This window comes from Eretmochelys imbricata, chromosome 4 (genome assembly GCF_965152235.1).
Source record: "Eretmochelys imbricata isolate rEreImb1 chromosome 4, rEreImb1.hap1, whole genome shotgun sequence".
NCBI classification, from domain to species: Eukaryota; Metazoa; Chordata; order Testudines; family Cheloniidae; genus Eretmochelys; species Eretmochelys imbricata.
Genome location: NC_135575.1, coordinates 43,351,044 through 43,372,508, shown reverse-complemented (window position 1 = coordinate 43,372,508; position 21,465 = coordinate 43,351,044). Strand labels below are relative to the sequence as shown.

Sequence of the window (21,465 nt, the reverse complement as noted above, 5' to 3'; positions counted from 1 at the left end):
GCTGTGTGGCAGATCTATAAAATCTTGTTCTTCAGATAAGTGATGTACCTCTTGCTTTCTATGTCTGGGGTCAATTCTTTTAAAACTGCATGAGTGTCCCTAGGATTCTGTGTACACTTCTTTCTAGGACATGTCCTGTAGGTAAATATAAAGCCACAAATGTTAGAGGTGCCATGCCACCATGTTGCTTTCAGGTGCTAATGTTTAAGGCCCTGGTCTTGCAAACCACTTCACACAAATGGACTCATGCTTCTGGTAGCTCCTGCGTACACTGAACTGAAACTACGTTAGCATCTGTCTAGTAAGAATTGTGTATAGATATTGTAGTGAGAACTGGTTTAAACAGCATTTTTCTAGCAAAAAATTTAACATTCAGATCTCCGTCCCAAATCACAGCTGGGATCCTAATATGAGCAGATATGCAGTGGACTCATTAAATAAGCTGGTATCTGCTGCTTCATGGCATTTTTCTCCTCTAGTTCTCAAGAGGCACCGTGAAGGACTTTGCTGGTTTTGATGCCAGAACTGATGCTGAGGCTCTCCGTAAGGCAATGAAAGGATTGGGTAAGAATTATGGATATGACTGCTCAGAGGGAGTTATTTCTATCAGCTAGGTGGGAAGCACTTCGTTTTCCTTTTCTGACACAATATAATGGCTGTGTACTGAAGTTTTACGTTAGCTAAAACAAACAAAGATAAGAGATATTTTTACTTTTTACATCTGATGGAATTATAACCCTGTGAACACAGGAATCAGGGTTTGTTCCAGTTTTGGTTTTGCCATCCTCAAGAAAGTTCACCCCTAGCCTGACACAGGGAGATGCAAGTCACTTCCCTTGTTCAAAAGCAGGGGCGTGTGCAGGAAATCAAGTTTGGCCCCTTTTACAGGGGCACATTCTGTTCCCCCATTCCCTGCCCCAGCTTGCTCTTCCCTCCACACCCTTCCCCCTGGTTCCGGAAGGAGCTTGCTCTTCCCTTGGCCCGGAAGGAGCTTGTTCTTCCCTCATGCCCGCCTTGGCAGGAGCTCACTCTTCTCCCTCCACCCTGGCCCTGGCAGGAGCTCACTTCCCCCCTTTCCATCCTCACTCCTGGGGCTGGAGGAGTCCGGTGCCCCGGACGATTGCTGGGGGGTGTCCGTGCCCCTGCTCCCCCCCTCCCGCCCCCTTTGTGCACGACCCTGTTCAAAAATTGCTGCCCTAGCTTGCATCCCCTACTCCCTTGGTCTTTATGAGGCTAGTGGCAGGAGGGAATCAGTGGAGGTTTAGGGAGTCCCTTACTACACTTCTTCTACTGCAATCCACCCTTTCCCTCCTCTAACCAGACCTCCACATCAGGAGTATTTGTGGGGGTAATGCAGAGCTGGAATAAGTTCTGTATCTTACAGAGAAGCCCCCTTTCCTGGTTTTACAGAAGTACAGAGTATGATTAATTTCTGTGGCTGCTGTCTGTCATGTTGGGAGCTGTGCCTGCAGTGGTATCCTGCCTGAGAGCAGCATGTTAAAATTCCATCCATTTTATTCTCATACCAGTGTGTCAGAATCTGATGGCATGGCTTGAGGTGTACTGAAATTTTCATCAGTGGCTATTTAAGTAAACTGCTGTCTGCTTTTTATCTTTGATTTAGTGACTCTTCATAGTGTTCAGCCCTCTCAAAGTTTACACCATTAGATTTTTAGAAAAGTTTTTATAGCTGTTCATGTTCTCTTTTTTCCTCCCTCTTCAAATAACTTCAGGTACCGATGAAGAGGCTGTCCTGAAGATCCTTACTAGCAGAAGCAATGCTCAACGCCAACAAATTGCAGCGGCTTTTAAAACCTTATTTGGCAGGGTAAGAGGAGGAAGAAAGTACTTTAACAAATCAGCTGAATGGAACGCTCTCACAGTCCATCCACTCTTCCGTAGAATGTTCATTTAATGAGACCCTGTGATTCTGTTGTTTTGTCTGACTTTTCCTTTAAAACTATATCTTAATCACCAATGAAATAAGAATATTCAGTTTAGATTATCACACAGACATTACATTCTCTTTTCCATGTGCTCCTCCTGTGGAGTCTTCTGACCCAGTATAGTCCAAACGGCATCTTCACTTTCCTATTTCTCTTTGTGTGCTTCAAGCATTGATCCTCATTCCTGATATACAGAGAATATAAGAGTATTTTGATGCCAGAGGTGATTCTTGATCTAGTGGGACAGAATTCTCTGGTGCCTTGATTTCTGTCACATTTTGTAACTATCCAGTATTGCAAAAAGAGAGTAAAACTTAATTTGTTGGTAGATTAAAAGCAGTGCATTTAAGACAAACACAAATAAGTAATTTCCTTATCCTGGCACTGTTGGATAAAGTGCACCTCTCCTTAAATCTTCGATCTGTTTAATCTTTATTTCAAATAGCAAGTGCAGTTAGAGAACACATTTTTTGTTTTGTTTTTAACTTTCTGCCCCACCCATCTACTTGACAGCAATCACAGTGCTTTTTTATTTTGTTTAGCTACCAGTCATGCTAAACTCTACTTCCTAAATAATTGTAATACTGGAGGTCCCTGGTATACATCTCCCCCTTATCTGTTGTTTCGCATACCTGTCGCTCATCAATGGGGGAACGTGTTCCGATTCACGTCTGTCCCGATCTGCATATGCGTCGTTTGCAGTACTGTACTGTAAGTTGCAAATGACAGATATATGGACTGATGTGAAGTGGAACACATTTCCCTATTGATGAGCGACGTATATGTGACAGATGTGCGTAGCCCCAGTGGGCTGCGGCCCACCCACTTAACATCCAGGCCCACCCCACCCCAGCTCTGTTCCCGCCCCAGCACTTGCCCCACTGTGCCGGCCCAGCGCTCCAGCTGGGGAAGGGGGTCAGGATGTGGGGGCTTCCAAGCCCCTGACCCTGTCTGGAGCGCTCGGGCAAGCCCCTGAGCCTGCGGAACAGGACAAGCCTCCGTGCCCCGAATCCGTTCCCTGACTGGAGCACTGGGCGGGCGGAATGGGGCAAGCCCCTGACCCCACTCCCTGGCTGGAGTGCTGGGCTGAGCAGGGCTGGGCCGAGCGGGGCAAGCCCTTGTGCCCCACTCCTCCACTGGAGCCCCAGGAGGAGCAGGGCAAGCGCTGAGTGCTGGACGGGGTGTGTGGTGGGGGTGCACTGGTGCACATTTTTACTGGGCCCCCCATTTTTCCAGGAGCCCCTGGCTAGAGCATCTATCATCCACTCCCTTCCCCCCCCGCAAGGCTGGCTGGTGGGAGGGAGAGGCCGCCAAATCACTCCTATCCTTCCACCTCCATCATTGCCCGCCCACCCAAGTGTCCCCTCCTCCCTATGCCACTGCTGTTCCAGCAGGTCCCTGGTATACGTCATTTTGGTATCGGTGTCCCTTTTCCAGAACACAACCCCCAACATATACCAGGGACCTGCTGTAATTAGCATGTAAGATGCTAAAAAACTAAGAATATCTGTGTGCATTATAGGTAACAAGGATAAATAATTGTTCAAGCATTCTAAAAATCAAAAGCTTGTACTAGGAAAACCAGTATACAAGTAATGAAACAAACAACCAGTGGTGACTAAAGAGAAGGGATTGTGGGCCTCAGTTTCAAAGTGCCAGTGACTCCGTTGACTCCAGTTGGAGTGATGGGGGCTTGAAACTTCGGAAAATTGGCCCTGCCATATGGAGTCTTCTCCAAAGCTAGATAGAGATTTCCAGATCTGTTTGGGGATTTAGACACTTTGTTGAAAAGCTCAGCCATTGTTCTTGTGTTCAGTATGAATTAGATAGTTCAGTTAAAGAGGAGGGTGAACATTTAACTGTTAAAAACAGTGTTTTTTAATATGCAAAAATCTCCTCCGTTTGCTGAAGTTGTATTAGTTCATTACTTTTATCCTGTTAGTATCCTGCTTTTTGCTTTCATCTAATAATTTTAGTCCTCAAATGAGGACCACCAGAGTATTTTCTAAAGCCCACAGACCAAAATGTATTAGTGTTACAAAATACCTGTGCATTCTCTACCTTAGACTTTCAGCTACACTTCCCCCATCTCAAGAAACTTAGCAACAGCTCAGCTGTTCGCTAGTTTGCATGCCTTTTGAGATGATTTCCTTCCTAATTGTAGCACTGTTTATTCTGTGAGTTAGGATCTTGTAGATGACCTGAAATCAGAACTGACTGGCAAATTTGAAACCCTGATGGTGGCTTTGATGAGACCAGCGCGACTTTTTGATGCCCATGAACTGAAGCATGCCATTAAGGTAAAAGGAGTGTGAGAAAATGAAACAATTGAATGAAATATTTCTTGCTCCTATCTTGTTGCTTTAAGAATGCTTCTGTTTCCTTTATTTGAGTTAGAGATTTCATATTAATACTAATAACAAATACTATACTGATTACATTCATGTTTCTAACATTGATTTTCATGGCTTGAATTGTTTTTAACAACTCATCAGAGGTAGGTAGGTTAGAAATCAAGAATTACAAAAATGTCAGTGTTTTCAAAGAAACACTTGATGTTAAAAGATCAGTGTTAGTGGAGTTGGGCATTAAAAGGTATGCACCTTGAGACTTGTCTTACTTAGTAGCAGTTAATTTCAGCATAGTGGGTTTTTTTGTGTGTTTTTTGTTTAAAAAAATAACTACTCCTTACTGCATTGTTCAGTATAATGTTTTATTGTGCAGCACGCAGAAAAGACAGTTTACTCACGTTATACTAGGAATCTCAAGGTCCACAGATTGTTCAGGGCAGTTGATAAAAGTTAGGGCAGTGGTTTCCAAACTTCTATTATTAACCGCTGTTTGAGAGAGTCTCTTGTGCACCGATATGGTATCAGCAGTGGTTGGTTGGTTTTATCCCTTCATTGGGTATCTGTATTACTTACTTACTTTCCTCGTATAGATCTGCACTAATCTCTCCAGGTCCCTCTGTAGTATGGTCATATTCTCCTCCATGTCTCCCTCTGCCCCCCTTCCATTTTTAGTATGGTCAAAAGTTTGACAATGGGTGAATTTACATCAGAGAGTGATGAAGCTGTATGTTGAGCAAAGATGGGTTAGTCAGTGACATGCTCTTGTAAATTGGTGCTCTAAGTAAAAATTTATGGGCAGGTGTTCATCCTTTTTGAATCAGGTCTAAAAATGTACTATTAATACATAGGAAGAATTAAACTCCTGGAAGTTGGTAACAGTTCTCCTTTTGGCTAAATGCATTGCTTCCTTTTGGGGGAGAAAGAATCAGATAGCACCAGTTTAATATTTTACCTATCTAGTTGTACAGTATAAGAATGTTATTCAGTGTGCCTTGACTTCTTTTCTGAAGCAGTGTTACTATTTGTCCCTGACATCATCGACCTTGAAGGTCAGGGATTAGACTATGGATGTCTCTGAATTGTTTGTAGAACTTACTAATTAAACCAGAGAACATTGAACTTGACATGGTACTATCTAGTGCTTGGCCAAGTGACCTGGAAAGGTAAACTCCCAAGATCTTTGTTAGCTAATCTATTAACAAGTGTGTTATGTAAACTGCTTTTCCAAGGACCTTCCTGCTGAGTATAGCATCCTAACCAAATATGGACTTTGAAATCTGGGATTTTTTTGTAACCGTCTCCAATAATATTTGGAGAGGGAAGGAGAAGGGACATTGAACATAGAAACAAGTAGAAGCCTGGCTGAGAAGAAGCAAAAAAACCCATGTCCTCCCTCCCCAACCCTGATTAATGTTTTTTTAAAAAAAGGGGGGGGGGGGAAAGAAAAATTGGCAGAAAGGAGGGTTGTAAGAGAGCAGAGATGAATAGTGAAGCAAGATTTTTTTCTTTTCCCTCTCACACTCAACGTTAAAATAGAATACCTGATTTTAAAAAAAGCTGGTGAGATTAACATTTTTTCTTTTTAAAAATAAGTGGGCTAGATTCACAAAAGATACCTAACTGCCACTTTAGGTGCCTAAATCCCAGAATCAGGCATCACTGGGATTTGCCAACCTCCCCCTCAGATGCTACGGAGACCTATGGGCACCTAAACTTGTTCATCACCTAAATTTTTGCAGTAAAAGTTCACTTGGCAGCTATATTTCTGCCTCTCTCTGCATACGCTCTGCTGCCTCACCCTAGGCATCTGGATGCCTAAGCTCCAGTGTTATGCATGAACTGCAGGAAGACAAGTGCTCCTTCGCCTAAGTTGCTTGCAGGGCCTGGTCTGGTAAGCATGCTCAGAGCTCACCTGCCAGATTAGATCCTCATAGGTGAGCCCATAAAATGGGGGGAGGGGGAGGACTTGCCTTTTGTAACCTTTAGCCCAGTGGTTAGAACACTTACTTGGAATGTGGGAGATGACCCCCCCCCCCGGATTCAAGTTCCCTATATGCCTAATGAGAAAAGGAGTTGAACTCTCGGGTGAGTATCGTAACCGCTGTCCTGTAGAATATTCTGATGGGTGATGGAAGGGCCTCCCTCAGTTTCTCCTGTTGAAGCTGTGGATAAATAATGAGTGATGGGGTTGGCAGGGAAAAGAGAGCGTCATTTTCAGGACTGCATTCTCTGTAGTCTGGTAATTAGGGCACCCGTGTGGGAGGTGGGAGATCCAGGATCCAGTCCCCCTGCTCCAATGACTGTGTTTTTATTTATCCACAGCAGAACAGTTTCAACAGGAGAGACTGAGGAAGCCCAGTGTCCGAGTATCCCATAGCTCACTGGCTAGGGCTCTCACCGCAGAGGTGGCAGATCCTTTCTCCCCCTCAGGTGGCAGGGGGACTTAAATCGGAAGCTGCCCACAACCCGGGTAATCCCTCACCTCTGGACTAAAGGTTATAAGGGAACTCCTCCTTGCAAAAACGGTGTAGGTGCCTAATGCCAAGAGAGGGTTTGCAGGTCAGACTCGCAAGCAGAAAGAGGTGCTTCCTTGTAGCCTAACTTAGGTACTGAGCACTGAGTGGGGTGGGGCTTAGGATCTACCCCTCACCTTGGCATCTCCTTGTCTTGTTCTTAGGTGCTTTGGCTGCGTAGGCAGGGAGCTGCTGGCTTTTGTGCATCCCAATCTGAGGTGCCTCTTTCCACATTCATTATATAGAGAGCCCACATGCTTAAGTCAGGTTTTGTGAATCACAGTGATTTTTCTAGGTGGCTAAAAGTTAGGCATAGTGACTAGGGTGACCAGACGTCCTGATATTTAACTCTTCGTCTTGCGTCCAGACCGATGTACCGTCGGGATGCCATTTGTCCTGATATTCAGTAGGGTTCCCAGGCTTCCAGTTGGTGCAGGGCTGGCAGGCTCCCTACCCAGCTCCGTGCCCCTCCCCACAAGTGACGACATCTCTCTCTGGGTCCTAGGTAGAGGAGAGCCGGGGGGCTCCGCAGCTCCCATTGGCCAGGAACTGCGGCCAGTGGGAGCTGCGGGGGTGATGCCTGTGGGCAGAGGCAGCGTGCAGAGCTGCTTGGCTGTGCCTCTGCCTAGGACCCATAGGGAGATGTTGCCACTTCTGGGGAGCCGCTTGAGGTAAGCGCCACCCGCACCTGAACCCCCTCCCACACCCCAACCCCAGGCCTGAGCCCCCTCGCGCACCCAAACTCCCTCCCGAAGTCAGCACCCTGCTTCCATGCCCCAACCCCCTATCCCAGTCCTGAGATGGCCCCTGCCCTTGCAGCAGGGGCCAGAGCTGGAGCCGTGCAGCTCTGACCCGCGGCATGTGGTGGGGGCCGGAGCCAGGGCTGTGTGCCCCCCTCACAGCTTCCTAGGGCTCTGCGCCCCCCTTACCCATTGCTCCAGTGGGGGCTGTGAGCCTGTGGCTGCCCCCCACCTCCCATGTGTCCTGATATTTTACTCTTGCAATCTGGTCACCCTAGTTACCACACCTTTGTCAATCTAACTGTATGTGTTCGGATGATGGTTCATAACCTGATTGACTTCATTACTTATAAATATATCTCAAAATTTCTGTTTAGAATTTTCTCATTTCAGAGGAGTTGTAAATGCCTGCTGGGGCCAGGTGGGTGACTGTTTCTTGTTTGAAGAAAATAATTTTGAGCTAGGGCTAATTAGCATTCATTTTGTATCCCCTGCAGGCACAGCCAATCCAGGCTTGCATAAATAAGGTGTTGCCTTGTGTTTTGTAAATATTATACTTAAAGGAGTGGAAAGTGACTGTTGTGCACATTGTAATGAGAGCACGTGGACTTAAAATTCTTAGGTGCTTGAGTAGGCAATTTTATTTAAAAAATGTGTTCATGGTGAGTAAAAGGTTGGTTGTAAATGTAGTGCAATTGAAGTGATCTAGCCATAGTTCCTGGGTTGACTCTGTGTATGCGGGTGATCCTAGTGAGACCTTGTAAGACAAGGTGAGTACCAGAGAGTTGCCCAGGAAGTACGGTTACATCATTTCAGCTGCACGAATGTTACAGAACATGTTACCTAACTAAAATAGAGCTTGGTGTGCTTGAGCACTGAGGGTCTCATTCAAAGCTCACTGAAGTCATAGAAGTCTTTCCATTGAGTTTTCAATCAGGCCCCATTTAAAGTCAAACCAAACCTTAAAAACTGAGGTTTTTTTCAAATAGAAGAGTACACAGCTGGTAGAAAGAAAGCAGTGTGCTCTCCCCACCCCATAGTTTGTAAGGTAGAATACTGCTGTTGGGGTTGTTTAAGAAATAATTATCTTTTCTCTCAGTTACTGAATCCAGTGCTTTGTATTTGTGCCCTTAATGTAGGGAGCAGGGACCAACGAGAAAGTGCTGACTGAAATTCTTGCCTCCAGAACAACTGCAGAGCTGCGGAATGTAAAACAAGTTTATCTGGAAGGTAAAGTTCAGTCAGTGTTTAAAATGTGTCCTCTCTTTAGCCCGCTTAATATTTTTAGTGTCTGTGTTAACACTGCATACTTGAGAGCTGAGGGAAGAAATGAGGATGGCAGTACAAAATGAAGACTTGTCTTACAATTGGAATTTTATTCTGGTGGGCTGGAGACCCTTGCATGGCCAGAGGCTAGTGCTCAGACACAGCTGTACAGTCCAACTTTTTTGGGCCAAATTGTCGTTGGGATGTAACGTTTAATATTTTTCCTTTTTATAGTGGGATTTCACTTAAATTTGGCACTTTTCTGTTGATTTTATTCACTCTAAAGTGTGTGTGGGGGAGCCCAATAATGGGGAAGGAGGAAGTTGGCACCACATAACGAACTGAAACTCTTGTCTAAAATCAACTGTTTGTTATTAAGGTTTTTGCTAAGCACCACCCAGGGCTATCTTTCTTTTGCGCAATCTAAGGCTATTCATGCTAAAGCTAATGCATCTCTTCCTGTGTTTCTAGGGATGGCATGAACCACAGAGAGTACAGTGACCCCAATAAGAGTGATGGGTCTTTTCCCATCTCCAGGTGGCTCTTCCTTTGATTTGTAGAGACTAAACCTTTTTCTTCCATGGATAGGGGGACTTCCTAAAAACAAAGATAACTAGCTAAATTAACTATGTATGCATCCAGGCTCCTGTATTGGAGGGAAGGTTTCACGTCTGAATATGACTAGACACTCCCTGCTTAGTACAGAATTCTACAGTATTGTTTGCTTTCAGAGCCTGCCCTGACATTGGAATGAGAACAGAACCTGGGTCTGACTTTGAGTAATAGTTGGCTTAGTGATTTTATGCTGACAAAGGCCAGATTGTACCTTCTGCCTCATCTTCTCAGTGCTATTGGGTTATGCAGATATAATTGAAGGCAGCATACAGCCCTTTGCTTATAAGGCTCCTTAAGGCTGATTAGACATCATGATGATGATGATGATCAGATTAGGTGAGCCTTTAACTTCCTCTGTCTCTTGGGGACTAGTGAGGGCATCACTTCTTTCCATTAGAAAGAGTTGAGAAATTCTGTAAGGTGGTGTTCTCTTGCAGAATATGAAGCCAACTTAGAAGATCATGTCACAGGAGACACAACAGGTTACTATCAGAGGATGCTAGTAGTCCTTGTTCAGGTAAGTCTTCATTTTGTATGTGCATGAGCATCTGTGAGATTACAGTATTAGACTGCAGAATTCAGGGCAGTGTTTGCTTATTTCACTACTGATGAATAACTCGGAATCTAAATCTGTTTTACAAAGAGGCCACTCTGAATTATTTTCATACACCTATGGACATAAATCTTGGAGATTGGTATAATTGCTTGCTTACTCCACCCAGAGAGTTGGTCTACACCAGAACTATATGGAGGGGCAGCAGCAGGGTGCCGGATTGACCCCAGTGAGTGGATTGGAAGTGATGGTGGTTCAGTTTTAGGATCCAGTTCTGCTCTGGTACCTCCAGTGACAGGTGTAACTCACAATTTGCAATGGTGTCTTGAGAAGCTGTTAGATAACAGAGAGCTTGATACGTACATTTTTGTTTATAATTGGGGGGGCAGAATACTTAATTCACCCTGCTGTGTGCTAGCATTTTATTGCTGAGGGAAGGGAAATAAGACTGCAGAAAAACATAAATTACTGATTATTTATTTGGCATTGAATCTTATGCTCATTATATTGGACCACATTTTTTTGGACTAAGCATTGGATATTATTTTTAGGCTAATAGAGACCCTGATGGAAGAATTGATGAGGGTCTGGTTGAGCAAGATGCTCAGGTAAGTGAAAAAAATTTTTAGTGTGTTTCATACAAGTTAATATACAAATAAAATGGATGCACCAGTGGGGCCCAGATGTGAGAGAGACTTGATTTTGGAAATAACTGTTGCTTCCTTTCTGTTGCAAGTGATGTGAAAACAGAGGTGGTGCAAGCTGCAACATTGAGATCCAGATTTCAAACACGAGTTTTAGGACTCTCTTCCCCTCTGTTCCACGTCTTCCTCAACCCAATTTTGCAAGTTATAAAATGAGAAGCCTAAATAGTATGGCAGTGGGAACTACAAATGTCTGAGAGAAATGGATGTTTCCAACATTGGATGTTCAAATGTTTGTCACTTTCAAAATTTGGGGGCATTCAGAGTCATTCATTCAGATCTGATGTTCTGATACAGGCCAGCTTTGACATAAAAGATTTGTGTAGGACCTGTAATTTACTAGATGATGCAACGTGAGCATTACTCATGTTTAGGGATGATTCAAAAGAAGGTGGAGTTCTCAAAAGAGAAAGTGTCCCAAATATGTTGCTTTATTGTAACCACATGAGTCCCAGAGCTGCCACTGCAGATACGACTGTCTGAACAACTTTCCAGAGAGTGGAATACTGCAGTGGAATTATATTTTCCATAGCTCTGCCTCCGACTCTTAGAACTGCACTCCAAGGAGGAGTAGGAGTAATATAATAATTGAAATGGTACCTCTTAGCAGATCCAGTTGGCTTTGTTGTTAATTATAGTAGTGGTCAGATTCTCAGCAGTTTGATTGCAGAGTTTGTTTAATGCATGTTGCATCTTGGCTGTTTCACATAGTTTTGGGCTGAAAACTTTGTCATGCAGGTTGTGGGCCTAGATCACAGGTGGGCAAACTGTGGCCCGCAGGACCCTCCTGCCTGGCCCTTGAGCTCCTGGCCGGGGAGGCTAGCCCTCGGCCCTTCCCTTGCTGTCCTCTCTCCCCCCATAGCCTCAGCTCGCTGTGCCGCCAGTGCTCTGGGAGGCGGGGCTGCAAGCTCCTGCCAGGCAGTGCGGCTGTGAGAGCCGCCAGCCTGCCCCAGTGCTCTAGACTGCGCAGCGGCATTGCCGGCTCCGGCTGGGCGGCACGGCTGCCAGTCCTGCTGCTCTGAGTGGAATGCTAAGAGGATGGGAAGCAGGGGGGTTGGAAAAGGGGCAGGGGTTCCCAGGGGCAGTCGGGACAGGGAGCAGGGGATGGTTGGAATGGGTGGGGGGTCAGGATGGGGAACAGGATGGGGTTGGATAGGCATGGGAGTCTTGGGGGATGTGTCAGGGATGGGAGTGTGGATAGGAGTCAGGGCAGTCAGGGAGTAGGGAGGGTTGGATGGGGGTTGGGTGATAAAATGATCTATATAATTAAAATTAAAATTTTAATCAAATGAGGACATGAACTCCAGTGGCTAGGAGCTGTGGTTTTGATGCACAGGACTGGAAATCTGGGCCTAGGTCATAAATCAGGTCAAGAATATAACACAGGCAGAGGAAGAATATGAGAGCTTGTTAAATTTATGTCAAGAAATCTGTGTGTGTGCTTTAGAGTGCATGTTTTTCTCGACTTTCCGATGCAAAATACTTGTGTGTCTGGCATGGGTAGGTGTGGTATGTGTATATTTTGATGGTGGCTGGTGAAGTGCTGCATTTTAAGTTCTTTCAAGTGCTGGCTTCCTAGCCAGAGCACAGTCTAGCTTTCTGCTACTATATACATCTTGCCCTTGTTAACACTTTCAATAAATTGCTATTTTGTAAAACTTACTTAGTATGGGACCATGTGGAAATTGGATTAGTCAAAGGGAGACCTTGATTGCAGCAGGTCTGATGGCTAACATGGGTCTTCCAAATATAATATAATTTTATTTTTAGCAGGGAGGGAAGGTATGTTTCTAAAACATTTGTTGGAAGGGTACCTCATGTTTGTATGAAGCAGGACTATTACTGTACATGTGCCATGTATCTCAGGGCATGAACGGGTTAATGAGGATAGAGTATCACTCAGATGGCAAAACTAAAACGGGGACTAAGGGAAAGAGGTGGGGGTGATGGAGGATGATGGCAAGAAATATCTGTTGTGATGATGGAGCACTGGTGTGCATGTTGATATGGCATATCTAGTTTGTCCTCATGTATATTTTTGGGACATGTCACTCAAGCTTCCTCCCCTCCAATTGCAATTGTTATGGAGCGTAGAGTCCTTCAAATGAATGTGTGAAGAAATTACTAACATTATTTTGGTTTCTTGAAATTATAACAGGTCTTATTTAAGGCTGGAGAGCTGAAATGGGGAACAGATGAAGAAAAGTTCATCACCATCTTGGGAACTCGAAGTGTCTGTCACCTAAGGAAGGGTAGGTAAAGTGGTGCAAATAGACCTGAAAACCAGAATCTCAGCTGTGCCTGGTGTGTGATGGGCGCAGCCTGTAGGAGAGGAGCCATGAAGGAACTGTTTCTGGCTCCCTGATCTTGGGGAGGGTTCTATGCATTTGTGGCCCACTAGTCTTTACGACATCCCTTAAAGGACTTCTCTTTGTGTCCCCTAAGTAGTTTCCTCTTAGGCCAGGTCTACACTTACAAACTTCCAGCAGCACAGCCGTACTGATACAGCTGTGCCGCTGTAAGAGCACTCATGTAGCCGCGTTATGCCGACGGGAGAGAGCTCTCCCATTGACATAATAAAACCAGCTCAACAAGCAGCGGTAGCTATGTCGGTGGGAAAGCGTCTCCCAGTGACCTAGTGCAGTGCACACGAGTGCTTATGCTGGCAAAAGTTATGTTGCTCAGGGGTGTTTTTTCATACCTGGGGCAACAAAAGTTTTGCTGATGTAAGTGCTAGTGTAGACGTGGCCTTCGAAAGTAGCAGTGAAAAGCTGCAGTTTGGAGGAAGGGGGTGATAGATCTGAGGGGACAGCTGGAGTGTGTCTGTCTGTATCTGTGCTATTAGTTTCATCTGAAAAAGAGCATAGCAAAATGTGTGGTGCTCATTTTCCGTAATGAGTCATCATGTGACTGAGATCAGCCCATCTGTCGGATAAAGGGCATTTTTAATGTATTTTCCCTCAACCCCTGCATGCTGTAGCTTCCTCCCCCCCCCCCCCCCCCCCCCGCCCACCTTCTGGGTATACTATGTCTTTTTTTTTTTTTTTTTTTTCACCAAATTCTGATGCAGAAGGATGTGCAGATTAAGATGGGGAAACACTTTTGAGTGGAAGGTTTTGCTTGATCATTCTTTTGTGTTCAAAGGATTTGCAAAACTAATAGAATTTTGTGAATCCCTTCTCAATTAAGACCAGTTTTGTTGTTTATATAGCATCCCAAATTGTAATAAGCACTTTAGAAATGTTTAATTTGAGTGGTGCTCCAGTGGCACTTCTTGCGTACTTGACGTTAAGCACATGTGTAGTAGGCAGAATAAAGACCATTTCAGAAGGGAATACAAAATGAAATGTTCTTCGTTTACAGCCTTGCCTGCCTTCCACTTTGCTACTTATTGTTTCTTACTCCATTGCCTATTTTCACTTTGCTTTTCTTCCACAAAAGCAAAAGTAAAAGGTCTTTTGACCTTTTACTTGTGCTTTCTCCCTTTAGGGTGATTGACCTCTAGAAATCAAAACAGGCCTTACTCGTTGTAGCTAACAGGAAGCCTGTGCTAGAGGGATTTATGAGGAGAACTTGGCCATTGGTTTACACAACTAGGGAGCAGTAGATCGGGGATCCTCTGTTCTATCCCTGGCTTTGAGATGGGAGTCAGGGTAATAACCAAATGCACCAGCCTACACATATTTGACACATTCGGCCTTTCAGATCTGGCCTTTCAGGGTGAATATAATTTATGTTTGGCATATTAGAGATCTGGGTTCTAATCCCAGTTCTATGATAGCTTCTGAATTTGTGCAATCTTTGTTTTTTAAGGTAGTGATGGCTTGATTGCCTTCAAGGCATTGGGGTATGAAGCCTTGGCCAGTAATAAGTGCTGTGGGGTACTCTGAAATATAGACAGTGGTCAGTAGAGATGACTCCTGAATTTCTAGCTTCAGCTCAGCCTGGGGGAGGGTGCAGTGTTGGGTAGTTGGATGGGGAGATTGTCTCACATCTGTGGAAAGTGCTCAGATCTGATGGTGCAGGCAGTTTGATTGAGTTTAAATGCAGAATGTTCCACATAATCCAATATAGATGAGAGTTTTGTTAGGGATGTGAGGTAGCTTGTTTCTTTAAGGTGGTGTCAGTGTCGTTTTTGTTTAAATATGCTACTCATGCCAGCCAGACTGTAAACTACTGTCAGGAGACGTGGGAGACTACATTCTCCTCGCTGAGGAATTGTATTGTACAGTAACAGTCTGCTAGAAAAAATATATTTTAAAATAAGGTGGGGGAAGAGTGTCTGGAGAATGGGGTTTGAGCAGTGGATAATATATGGTACTTGAATGAAAATAGCGTACACTGTGGGGGACAGTGGGAGAAGTAGTAATGTTTACGTACATGTAATTAGTTTGTACTTGTCCTTGGTTTTTCAGTGTTTGACAAATACATGACCATCTCTGGCTTTCAAATTGAAGAAACCATTGACCGTGAAACCTCTGGGGATCTGGAGAAGTTGCTTCTGGCAATTGGTAATTAACAGTCTTACGACCGTTACACTATTTGTAGGCGCTATAATGTGAGCTCCGAAATGATGACATGGCGTTTCCTGTAAAGGGATTAAAACAGTGCTGAGTAACCTGATCAACAGCCTGAGTGAAGTTGACACCTGTATTCTCAAATTGATGACCTAAATTCTAAAATCTCCAGTTGCACAGGGGATTACATTACTATTTATTGTTGCCATGCTGACTCAGTGTAAATCCAGTTGAACTCTAATTTAATAACGGTATTTAAATTATCTAGGATGCAGGTATTCCAGAAATGGTTTCATTTAGTCTGTGCGAGATTAAAAAATGTTGTTTTGATTGTTAATTTTAAAAGAATGACTTTGGTCAAAAAGTGACGCACGCTCTTACAAAATAAGTAGCTCATTTGGAATCTTATTTTTTATTTAGTAAATAAGCTTTTCCTCTTGTTACGGGAGAATGAACTGGATTCTGTTCAGCCACATGCATCATCAAAAGCACTGTTAACGAATATCTAATTGTGGGACCAAGCTCTGCCCTCATTTGCCCTGGCCAGGCTACTGAAGATAAGGTGTTGGCACATTTGTAATCTGAGGGTAGAGTTTGTCTAGCGGGATCTGTATTGCTGATGAGATAGGACTTCTACCTTTCGGACCCCACGTAGGACGAGCAGAAAAAATATTTGGGTGTAAACTGATCATTCTTGTTTTGGAGTCAGTGAGCCACAGACATAAACCCATGCAAACGAAGCAGTGGGATGTTGGAAAGAGCATGATAGCCTTAAGAACGTTTTCTGCTCCAAAGCTTAAATTTGTATTTATTGTGTAATTTGAAAGTCAAAATATTTACCTCCCGTCAGATTGTCATATATGTTCAATAGAAACTGATTATTAATGATTCGTTTTTTCAGTGAAATGTGTCCGAAGTGTACCTGCCTATTTTGCTGAATCTCTCTTTTATGCCATGAAGGTAAGTACTTATTATCCACAGACCATTTTTCCCCTCCAAGTAATGCCTTTCTCTCTCCCCCTCCTCCTCCCCTCTCATTCTTTGTTCTCTCTCTCTCTCTTTAATAAAAAAAAAAAGAGAGAGAGATACTAGCTTAAATTCACCCAAATTTTGCCAGGCTGTGACTAGTTTGGATAAATTGACAATATGGTAGGCACTATAATCCTCAATATGGAAACACTACCTTTAGAGACGATATATATCCCAGTATGCAATGTTCCATCTTGCTATCAGGGGCCTTCTGCTGGCCTGAAAATGGAGCATCTTCTGCTGAAAGCTGTAATTTCTGCAGGTGACATATTTTGAAAACAAGGATGACTAAAAGCTATGTTGTAAAATCTGCAGACCTCAAAATGGCTACCTCTTTTTTTTTTTTTAAGATGACCATTTATAGACCCATATTCCAACTTTATAAAGTAAAATTCTAGTTCCTCATTCAAATGTTTTTTGAAGTCCATCCCATTTTTGAGAAGTAAAGAGGAGCCTCCAAAAGGAGAGGTTTAAACACCAATCTGGCTTTACTGATTCCTACATTCCCCTGCTCCCCTGTGACTTCGCTTCTCCCACCCTCCTCACTTAGCTACACATGCACATTCCCTTTTAGGCCTTGTCATCTTGGGGAAAAAAAGATAGTCAACATGAGCTAAAATCCTAGTGAAGACAGCGGGCAGTTGGTAGTTTTCATGTGAGCTAGCAGGTTAATGACTAGGCTCTCCATAGGTTTTTTCCTTCTTGAAGATAAGGCCTTTGTCTAAAATGGGTTTATCAAGAAGTAAAATTTATATTAATAAAATGTCTGCATGAGTAATTACTTGGAGGAAATCATGAAGTGGTAGCTGGATTTTTAAAGAACAGTTCTACTACCTTTATAGAAAAGCCCTATAAAATGTAAATGAGATGAAAACATAGGGTTCCCTAGAAATATAATGAAATTTTGAAGAAATACTCTACAAATCTGTGGCATTTAGTAGAAAACCTTTCTATGGGTGTATTGAACCATATTTTAGGTTTCTGTTGCAGGGATATGATTCTTTATTAAATTCTACAGGCTGATTAAAAAAAACCTATAGAAAGTGTGTAATTTTGTATTAAGGTTCTACAGATTTTATCTGGAAGGAGACCACTTTCTCATAATTTCAGCAGACAAATTTACTAATATAATTAATCTGTTATGACACAGTTACCCATTCAGGGACTGCACACAGGGCTCAGTCCTACACTGCACATCTGAAAGAGGCAAAGGTGGTTTCCACTCCTTGATCCTGGTCAAAAAGGGGGCTTTTTCGTTCTTGGCATAATTTGAGAGCGTCCTTAGGTCAGCCATCTAAAACATTCAAATGTGTACCATGAAAACCACCGCCAGTCACAACCAAAAGTTTGAGGATTGACTGGACATGGAGAATAGGGGCTAGAGATAAGGGTAGGGGGCTCATCTGGGACCTTGTTGAAGCATATTGGTTTTGAAACTTGCATTGCCATTGCCTGAGTTGAACCTGACTGGTTGATCATTAGTGGGTTGGGACTTCAGGGCTGTCAATCTGGCACCATTCATCCCTGCTAAAACTCACTAAAGTATGTCTGCACAGCAAAAGCTTGGGTAACAATAGCAGTGAAGACAGTGGAGTTCAGGCTGCTTTGCTGGTAGTACAAATCTGGTATGGACACTGGGTATATGCTCAGCTCAGTAGCTTGCTCTGAAGCCTGTGCTGTGTTCATTGGTATTGTTATGCATGCTAGCTGGAGTCAAACTAGCTTGGATAGGCTTGCCTGTGCACAGCTTTTGCTGTGTAGACATATCTCAAAACTTTTTTTTAAAGCAAAAAACACCTGTCTGAACAGAGTACATGCACAGTTATGCTACATTCACCACAGTCTCCATTCATGTGAGCAGTCAGATAATTTTGAAAATAGTTATTTCTACCAGTGACTCAGACTTTTACAGCAAGTCACGTGCCTTGATTAGTCATCACTGGGCTTTGTGCTCCAACTTTCAGTGGAAAAAGTCAGTTCTTAGGATGGAATTGAGGATCGTTTAGTATGATGCTGATCTTGATCATAGTATGCCAATACCATACTGTTTTTGATTTTTGGAGCTGGATCATTTTCCATTTGTTTGGGCACTTACGGCATGAAGCTACAAGGTGGTGAACTTGAACTGGGAGGTTCTGAGCATCCTCAACATCATAGACGCTCAGGGCACACAGCACTTCACAACATCAGTTCTTTACTTCACATTGAAATTTTAGTGCCTTATGATACAGACCAAAACATCTTGTACTGATAAGGTAGAAATACAATGCAGTGGTTCTTTGAAGACACATATACATTCTCACTATATGTGGAATGTATTTACAGTACCAGTTATAACCACACTACAGAGGGCTTTCAAACTTTTTCTAGATCAGAATACCTGCTCAGCATAAATAGATGCTTTAAAATAATATTTAAATATCTTTTAACATAGGGAACTGGCACCGATGATGATACTTTGATCAGAATCATGGTTTCGAGGAGCGAAATTGATCTGCTGGACATTAGACGTGAATTCAGAAAGAATTTTGCGAAATCTTTGCATCATATGATTCAGGTAAATTCTCTCAAATCCAGTTCACTGATAAAGAAATACTTTGGTGAGAATAGTATCTATAAGTGGTATAAGACTCCTCCTTTAGGGCTTAGGTAGTGTAGGTAACATTTGAAGAACAATATTGAATGAATGAATGAATTTTTGTAAAGGGCTTAAATGCTGGAGTAGTTTGGAAGGGAGATATTTCCTAAAAAGGAGAACTTGCAAATGTGTAGTAGTGGGGTAGATCTGATAAAATCAGAGACATTTTTTTCCTTTCCTGCCTTTTTTACACTTCTTTCCTGGTTGGAGCACCTTTCCTTTCATTTTGTATGTCTCTGAGAAGCTGTTAGCAGCAGAAGGAAATCAACTGAGATTATAATCCTGCATGTGATTCTGTTCCATTATTTTTTCCCCCATGGTGCAAGCAATGTTGTGCAAGGGAGCTGGACTGCAATTACAATCTAGTCTCCCTTTACATCATTTCCAAAGGGAAAGTTTTATTGCAGACAAAGGCAGAATAATAATCATTTACGTGAGAGGGAAGGGAGTTGGTAAGAAAACTAGATATTACAGGATTTTCATGTGTTTGTTTTAAAGTAAAAAGCTGTTTAATATAAGCCATAACTCTTTTCCATAGCACAATATTTGTAGAAGTATTCTTCATATAGTATTGTCTCCATTTTCATCTCTTTCTCAGTTATGTTTATACACTGCAATCCTTCAATTCTGCTGTGTCAAATTGCTTTTGAAGTTATCAAATGGGGCCCCTCCATCCCCATGCACAAAAAACAAGTGGGGCCAGACTCCCTTTCTCTGGAGTCAGTAGCAAAACTTCCCATTTGACTGCCATGGGAGTAGGATTGGACCCCTCCTAACTTACTGAAGGTCACCTTCAATATGTAAAAGGTTTTAATTTGTACTGCTTTGGGCTAGGATGGTTTTCCCTTGGTTAGTTGGTTTGCAAATGGAAGAAATGACTTTGTAACTTGCAGTAAATGGCCCAGCTCCAGTATTGCCATTTGAAATCTTTCAGGAATTTTTATTTAAACGAGAAGTCTGGATGTTTAAAAGTAATACGTTAGTCAGAGAATCTCCTTATGTGATTCCTGAGCAGATAGTCATACAAATGGATTTCCTGTGGGTGGAAACTCTGTTATTTGTTAGAGTATTTCCTGGGGTTGACTTTTTTTGTTAAACGTCTTTATGGTTGTGACTCACTGTGACTAATACTATGTTTCGTACACAGAAAGATACATCTGGAGACTTCAGGAAAGCACTCTTGCTCCTCTGCGGTGGAGATGATGAGTAACGCTGTCTGTGATATGAAGGATTCAGTCCTGCTCCCGCCTTGCAGCCCCTCAGTTAGCATGTCTAGCTACGTTTTGCATGTTAGTGCTTTATAGCAGCTTAGAGCCACACTAGCATCCTAAGGGTTAAAAAGACCCAATGAACATCTTGTTATTGAAGTTATATGCAGTCTTTCTTCCTACCGGCATCCAAGTAGAAGTCCGTCTATCCCAGCCCGCAGGAGTTTATGAAGTGGCTGTTATGACTATGCGAGTGTTCTCGTCTTCATGGAAGATAGATTCTTGGCTTAATGCACAATTTTTTTAAGATGTTTTGCTGAAGCAGAGAAAATCCACACATTCCAAGAAGAACTGAAAGAAAATTTAGTCCTTAACCTTTTTTTAAACTTCGTTTATGGTAACTCATTTTAATGGAAATATTAAGGTAGCTTTAAAATTGTGATCTAAGGAAAAATATCTTTCATGTATAATAATGTATATTTGGTGCTATTAGAATGAATCTGCTAAGCAACAATGTGAGCTATCAATGGAAACATAACATACCAATAAACTTCCCTCCCCAACACAGTTGTATCTATTTTTACAAGCAAAAAACCCATTCTTTCTTCAGATTGGTTAAATGATCCTACTACCCTGTACATAGTGTTTTCTGTTTTCATAGTGTTTTGGAAATGGGTAAGTAATAATGTGATAGGTGGCTTCCTGATGGATTTATTGATTGGTGTCAGGGGAGAGCTTTAGGCACCCAGGTGGTGTATTTGATCCTGTAAACCAGGCACAAGATGGCAACATTGTTGGTAGAAAGTGTATTCGATCGGGTACAGGGTGCTGCATGTGAAATCCCAGGGATGTACAATTTCTTCAATCCTTTCTTTCTTTCCTTTGCAATGGAGGTGTCTCCTTGCTGCCTGTCCATGCCCCACATAGGACACATGCCAAGAGCACATAAATCTCCATGACTGTGATTGCACCAAGAGTCTTCAGTCTTGAATTTTCACTTTTTCTTCTGTCCATCCCCCTCAAATGTTTCCCCATTTTCAGTCACCGCTTACATGTTGGAATGGGCATGGAGAGGGTAGCTAGAGTAACACAGTTTTTATTTACAGCAAATTGCACAGTGATATTTTTTTCCATCTGGCACTTGGGGGTACATATCAAAATTCCACACCCAGATCTTTCCTAATCCTTTTATTCCCTTATTTTTTGAGGGAAGGAAGTCCTTAAAATTCTCATTTAATGTTCTACCTTTAAATTCAGTACCATTAGCTTAGCATTCATGAGCAACCCCGTAAGTCAAATCAATGTGTGCGTGTGATAGAGAATAAAGTTACAACCAGAGAAACAGTTTCTAGCTTCCAAAAGATGTTTATAAACAGCTGCTCAAA

General features: G+C 42.8%; 1 protein-coding gene across 1 annotated transcript in view; it reads left to right on the top strand.

Moving 5' to 3' along the window:
- ANXA5 (annexin A5) overlaps positions 1-20,632 on the top strand; it is a 33,664-nt gene extending 13,032 nt beyond the window's left edge. The window contains exons 3-13 of the mRNA XM_077815176.1: positions 480-564; positions 1,734-1,828; positions 4,133-4,246; positions 8,690-8,780; positions 9,869-9,948; positions 10,536-10,592; positions 12,847-12,940; positions 15,104-15,199; positions 16,107-16,165; positions 18,669-18,791; positions 20,020-20,632. Coding sequence (XP_077671302.1) covers positions 480-564; positions 1,734-1,828; positions 4,133-4,246; positions 8,690-8,780; positions 9,869-9,948; positions 10,536-10,592; positions 12,847-12,940; positions 15,104-15,199; positions 16,107-16,165; positions 18,669-18,791; positions 20,020-20,082 — 957 coding nt within the window. The 3' untranslated portion in view covers positions 20,083-20,632. The remainder of the gene's footprint in view (positions 1-479; positions 565-1,733; positions 1,829-4,132; positions 4,247-8,689; positions 8,781-9,868; positions 9,949-10,535; positions 10,593-12,846; positions 12,941-15,103; positions 15,200-16,106; positions 16,166-18,668; positions 18,792-20,019) is intronic.
- The last annotated feature ends 833 nt before the right edge of the window (positions 20,633-21,465 follow it).